Source organism: Oryzias melastigma, linkage group LG17 (assembly GCF_002922805.2).
Source record: "Oryzias melastigma strain HK-1 linkage group LG17, ASM292280v2, whole genome shotgun sequence".
NCBI lineage: Eukaryota > Metazoa > Chordata > Actinopteri > Beloniformes > Adrianichthyidae > Oryzias > Oryzias melastigma.
In genome coordinates, this window is record NC_050528.1 from 7,647,552 (window position 1) to 7,653,952 (window position 6,401).

The 6,401-nt window shown below is 35.5% G+C and overlaps 1 protein-coding gene across 1 annotated transcript; it reads left to right on the forward strand.

The window, feature by feature from the left end:
• Positions 1–4,479: 4,479 nt before the first annotated feature.
• Positions 4,480–5,849, forward strand: LOC112147567 (FACT complex subunit SSRP1). Its single transcript, XM_024274069.2, has 4 exons — positions 4,480–4,751; positions 4,832–5,203; positions 5,288–5,359; positions 5,434–5,849. The coding sequence occupies exons 1-4, from the start codon at positions 4,731–4,733 to the stop codon at positions 5,512–5,514; spliced, it is 546 nt and encodes a 181-aa protein (XP_024129837.1). The 5' UTR covers positions 4,480–4,730; the 3' UTR covers positions 5,515–5,849.
• The last annotated feature ends 552 nt before the right edge of the window (positions 5,850–6,401 follow it).

A 6,401-nucleotide genomic window follows, 5' to 3' on the forward strand; every position in this document is an offset into this window, starting at 1 on the left:
TGTCTGTGAATGTGAATAATTTATAATCATTCTTATCTAAATGATTTATAAGTAGGGCTGTGAAAGTTTAGGTTTATTGGTTTAGTTTGTCATGAGGATTTACAAAAAAATTTATTGATTACAGAAACAACCAATAAAAGAGAAGAAGCGTATGACGTTTACGAGAAACCTATACTTTAATAGTCTACAAGTCCATGCTGATCAATACAATCAATCAGGTAAAAAACAACTTAATTAATGCAAATAAATAAAATTATTTTACTTGTAATCATTTATACATTTACATTTTAGACATTTTTTAAACTGCAAAAAAAGAACCTAATTTTAATTCATCTCACAATTCATTCCATAGTTTTACTCTGAAAACTGAAACCTCGTCTTAGCACTGGTTCGAACAATAACCTGTTCAAACTAAAAAAGATCTCTTAAATTATACTGACTAACTCATAAAGTGAATAGTTTCTGTATAGTCTTTGGAGCTAAATTATGTTTTATTCTATAAACAATTTCTAATACTTGAACATAAACACCGTCCTTTAATTTTAAACTTGTAGTCAAACAAATTAAAGAATTAGTTGGTTCGTAATACGCTCCTCCACTATTGTCAAGAGTCAGAGCCAGAGTACTACATCTCCCAGCAGCCCCGGTGCACAGTTCCTGGATCATGCTCAGCTGTCTCCAATCAGACAATCACCCACCTGCTTCTTAAGCAGCACATAGAGCCTCACTCAGTGCGAAGTATTGTTTGTGCCACCCTGCCTGCATTACTGAGCGTTTCTATCTGGACCTGATCTTCTGTCTCTAACCCTGTTTTGTCTCTGATTGCCTGCCGCCTGCCCTGACCCTTGCCTGGACCCTGACTACTCTACTGTCTTCTTGGATGATCCCATACTCATTTTTGACATCTGCCAGTCTGACCCTGATTTAGCTTTGTGGACTTTTAGCTGTGCTTCATTCCAGTCACATTCTGTGATCGAGATTTTATTCAATTTAAGAGATATTTGAAGTTTTTGGACAAAAGCGGTCTTTTATTTTAGTAAATAAGGCGGAGAACAAACGTCAGTCTGACGGCTGTAATGCTGAGCAGGAGCAGCACACCCGCTATGGGGGGCGGAGCCAAACAAAGCTGTCTGATATTAGAAATCAATGAGAAAACCGACTATTTTATTTTGGGATAGGGACCTATATGAATTTTCCACAATAGCAAGCACCGCCGTCGTCTAAGAATTGTGGAAACTCTGGGGTCCCGCCCACAAACGTCGCGGGAGGTGAGTGGTTCAGAGTGGACAGACACGCCCCCACCTGTGTAGTTTCCACTCGAGCTGACCAGAAATCCAGCTGGATCAAACTTCTCCCCAAAAATGTATTTTCATTATTTTTTATAAGCACAATAAAGAAAATGTATAGTCATACAGGCAGACTGAAACCACATAAGGAAGGTCACATCATGGAGCTGTGAGGTCTGTGATGTTCCTCCACCAACAGAAATATATGTGGCCCAAAGGAATCTGTGACTTTCACCTGGATTTTTTTGTATTTTCATCCAAAAACACATTAATTCGTTTATTCTTGTTGTTTTTATAAAATAACACCGAAAGCTTTCATTCTATGTTGTAAAAACACTTTGTTAAACATTTTTGGGGTTTCCACTGCAAAATGAATCCCATTTTTCCAGATAGAATTTTCTGTTTTTGCATGATTTTATGTCTAGTGTGTGAATAGAACATGGAAAAAATGACTAAATAAAGGTAGTGTCACCTAGGTGCAAGAAAGCAGGTAATATTTCAAATTAATACTGAAGTAAATTCAAAAGTAGACAAAAAAAAACTGAGTTTATGGCCCTTAAAGGGTTAAAAATAAATGTTCCACATGTTCAATTTTGCGTGTGATTTCCTTTTGTGATTATTTGCAAACAATAAGTGGCTGGCAAATACTGTAACAAAAAAAAAGAGAAAAACCGCGATTAATTTTTTCCAGTTTTGCGATTAATTAATTTTTTAATCGATTCCCGACCTTAGTTGAAAAAAGGGAAATATCCATGACAGCATTTGTCACTGTTTCTTAGAAAGCTAAGAAACGTGACCCTTTTTGAGGCTATGTTCCTACTTAATTCCACTTTCTGCTTCACACCTCCATTAATAAGCCCTCGAAATGATCGTTTATGCAAAAATATTTGTAGAAAGTGACAGGTCAGCCAGAATGGGATCGTGTCCCGAGCACTGAACGAGGGCCAAAATTGTTTTCCCAGCTCCAATAGTTTGTCTAGAGTTCACTCGGTGTAACAGTTAAGCAAACAAACACACACATATCTTGAGCAACTGTTTTCCAGAGACCACTGCATTCTTAGCATATAGAATTGTTTTGCGGTTAGATGAAATAAAAGATGGAAATGTTGGCACTCCGGAGGGGACTAATCAGAAAGTGGGTGAAACGAACCCGTCAACTCGCCTGACTTCAAGCTGAAGTTGACATAAGGCAATGAGGTAGAATCCGGGTTAATGGAGGTCAACAGATATCCCACATGTCATTGGGTTGAAAAGGTCAAGACAGATAAATTATGTTAATGCATTCATGACTATATTTACATTAGGATGCCTTTTAACAAAGAAAGGAAAACCCATAACTTTTATCATGTCTATCTATTTTATTGCACATTTTATGTTGTTGAAGGCTGGAGTTCATCCAGGCCTTGTAGCATGAGGCAGGGTACACCAGTGACAGGTCAGCGGCCCATCAAAGAGCCCACAGGAGACAAACAACTACAGCCTGACATCAGTCAGCCTAACATGCATGAGTCTGCGCGGTAACAGGAAGCCGGATTATGTGGAAAAACCCACGCACACGGGGAGAACACTCACACGCCGAACAGAACGGCTTCTGCTGAGATTGAAATGAGTGGCTGTTCAGTTAAAAGATGCTGAGTTTGTTCAACATAAACTCTGAGAAAGAGCCTATATATACTGATTGTACCAGAATATTTTGCCTTTACTTATTTTTTTCCTTTGTTTCTGATAGCAAAATAATTAACTTGACTATAAAAAAGTAGGCTTACAAAGATTCTGGTATAGTCCTTAAATGATGATAGGCATTAATTGTCTTTAATGTTAGACCAACAAAACAAACAAAAAAATTCCAGTTTTTTATGCTAGTGTAGAGTTTAGCTAATATTTTAGCATTATACTAGCTACTTGTCAAAATCGGGATTTTTTAAAGTTCTTTAGACACATTTGGAATTTAGCCAATATTTTAGGTTTTTGCTATCTGTTTTGGCAAAATTAAGCTTTTTCAGTTTTTTAGGCTAGTATGCAGTTTAGCTAATATTTTAGCATTATGCTAGCTTTTTGCCAAAATTAGCCTTTCAGCCTTTTTTTAAGTTCCGTAGGCAAATTTGCAGTTTAGTTATTATGTTAGCATTATGCTATCTGTTTTGGCCAAATTCGACATTTTATACTTTTTATAGGCAAATTTGGAAATTTGCTAATAGTAGCTATTTGTCAAGATTAGTCTTTTTTAAGTTCTTGAGGCAAATTTGAAGTCTAGCGAATATTTTAGCATTATGCTATCTGTTTTGGCAAAAATTACAAATTTTTCAATTTTTTTTAAAGACTAATATGGAGTTTAGCTAATATTTTACCATTATGCTAGCTACTTGTCAAAATCGGGATTTTTTAAAGTTCTTTAGACCAATTTGGAATTTAGCCAATATTTTAGCTTTTTGCTGTCTGTTTTGGCAAAATTAAGCTTTTTCAGTTTTTTAGGCTAGTATGCAGTTTAGCTAATATTTTACCATTATGCTAACTACTTGTCAAAATTGGAATTTTTTTAAAGTTCTTTAGCCAATGGAATTTAGCCAATATTTTAGCTTTTTGCTATCTGTTTTGGCAAAATTAAGCTTTTTCAGTTTTTTAGGCTAGTATGCAGTTTAGCTAATATTTTAGCATTATGCTAGCTTTTTGCCAAAATTAGCCTTTCAGCCTTTTTTTAAGTTCCTTAGGCAAATTTGCAGTCTAGCAAATATTTTAGCATTATGCTATCTGTTTTTGCAAAAATTACAAATGTTTCCATTTTTTTTTAAAGACTAATATGGAATTTAGCTAATATTTTAGTACAATGCAACCTTTGTCAAAAGTAATTTTTTTTTATTCTTAAGACAAATTTAGTTTAGTTAATATTATGGCATTATGCAAGCTATTTGTCTAAATTAGACTAGTTTCAAGTTCTTCAGGCAAATTTTTAGTTTAGCTAATATTATAGCATCACGCTCTCTGTTTTAGCAAAGTTAGAAATTGTTCCCATTTTTTTAGGCTAATATGGAGTTTAGCTAATATTTTAGCATAATGCTAGATATTTTTCAAAATTAGCCTTTTTGTAAATTCTTTAGGCAAATTTGGAGTAAAGCTAATATTTTAGCATTATAGTATCAGTTTTGACAAAATTAGATATTTTCCCGTTTTTGTTTTTTTTTTGGCTAATTTGGTATTTAGCTTATCCTTTGGCACATTATGAGCTTCAGGATTTTCAGTTATCAACTCTGGCATCTTCAGAGGCCACAATCAGCTTACAGCATTGCATTATCATAGGTAGTGCTACATATCTAGTTCCTTTTGCTGTACCTAACTGTGATTAAATCCCAGGTGTGAGGATCATTAAGTATCCCCACCTGGACCAATCAAAGGACCAACAGCTTGTAGTTACTGCAGCACACAACCTGAGGTCAGGAGATCTTAGTCATGCGCTTCCAACAACAAAGGGTAAGTTTGAAATTGACAGCAGGCAGTATTTTATGGTGGTTCTCCTATTTCTAATGTGACTTGAATGATCCTCACTGCAGAGGCCGCCCCTGGAGGCCATTCAAGAGGAGTTGGAGCAGGAGGATGAAACTGAGAGCAGAAGTTCGTCAGACGGGGAGTATTACCCACTTCAGGTAGATTCACAGGCAGAGGAGGTACTGGAGGAAGAAAAAGAGGAAGATGATGATGATGATGATGATGATGATGATGATGATGATGAACCACTGCGAGTTCTGAGGCCCAGACGTCACTCAAGACTAAGCAGTACAAGTCTGAGTCACATCCAGTCCAATGAAAACGAAGTTCAAAATGTTTCTGTGCCAGATTTGAGCAGGAGTGCCATCGATGGAAGTAAAAATTCACCATGGTCAGATTCAAGAGAACGGACAAGAAGTCGAAGTTTCCGGTTAAAAGTAAGAATAATTCAGCATTTGGTTTCTATTTCCCTCCTGAGATTTCTTTTTAGGTTATATTTACACCATTTGTTTGAGTTTTAGGCCTCCAAGAATAGTTGGGAGAGATTGTCAGAACGTACTCCATCCGTGAAGAAAAGGAAGAAAAAGTTTAAGGTAAAAACATTTGCTAAAGCAAGTCCTTGTGGAAGGTTTTTAAAAAATATCTAAACTTTTACAATATCTCCAAGGGTGAGCCGTTTCCTCCGTGGGTCGTGAACCTAATGATTGACATTGAAGAGGCAACATCTCATCAACTGGTGGTTGAGTGATGTTCATCACTGTAGGCCTCCCCAGTGGAATGTCAAACATGCGGGACACGGCAGAACAAGAATGCACAGTCATCAATGGAGTGGTGGAAAGAACAGTTGATGCCCCCCAGGACTGGATGAAGACCGAGGGTCAAAGCAGAATGCAGCCTTTGTGAACATGATTCCGTTACCTGAGGAAAACTACAGATTTGCTTTGAGTTTATTATAAATGATAGAAATTGGCAAGTATTGTTAGTCATTTACAATGTGAATGTAATGGGGCAAATACATTTTTTGGGGTATTTATGGTAAATCAAAATCATTTTATTAAACTTGCTAAATTACTGTTGGGTTAATATGGTCTCATCTCATAATTTAAATCTAAATTGAGATGGAAATAGAATAAACAACAATCAATAAAGAATGGCTGACAGTTTTCGTAGGAATTTATACAATATAAAATGTTTTATATTGTATAAATTAACAAGGAAATTTACAATTGAATAGATAAAATGTATTTCATTGTAAATTAAATACATTTAAAATTAAATTTTCATGTTAATAGGGATCCATTACTTCAAAAGAAATGCAGCAAAAAAAAGACCTAAAATTTAAGTTGATAAATTAACAAAAATACAAATTTAAAATCCCATTCCCCTCGTCTGGTAGCAGTAGTTGGATCCTTCCAGGGGAAAAAGCTGCTCCGCCCCTTTGGAACAGGAAGCAGGAAGTCAAACTAAATTTAAAAAAAATAACATTTATGACTCAAAGTTAATCTTGTTATGCCAAATATAGCATTCCTGCTGGGTCTTAAAAGGATTAAATCTAAGAATTTGGAAATTAAAAATTAAAAAAGCTTCAGAAAGTTTGGAATTTAGATATCAACCTAAAAAAATTGTGCTTTGTAA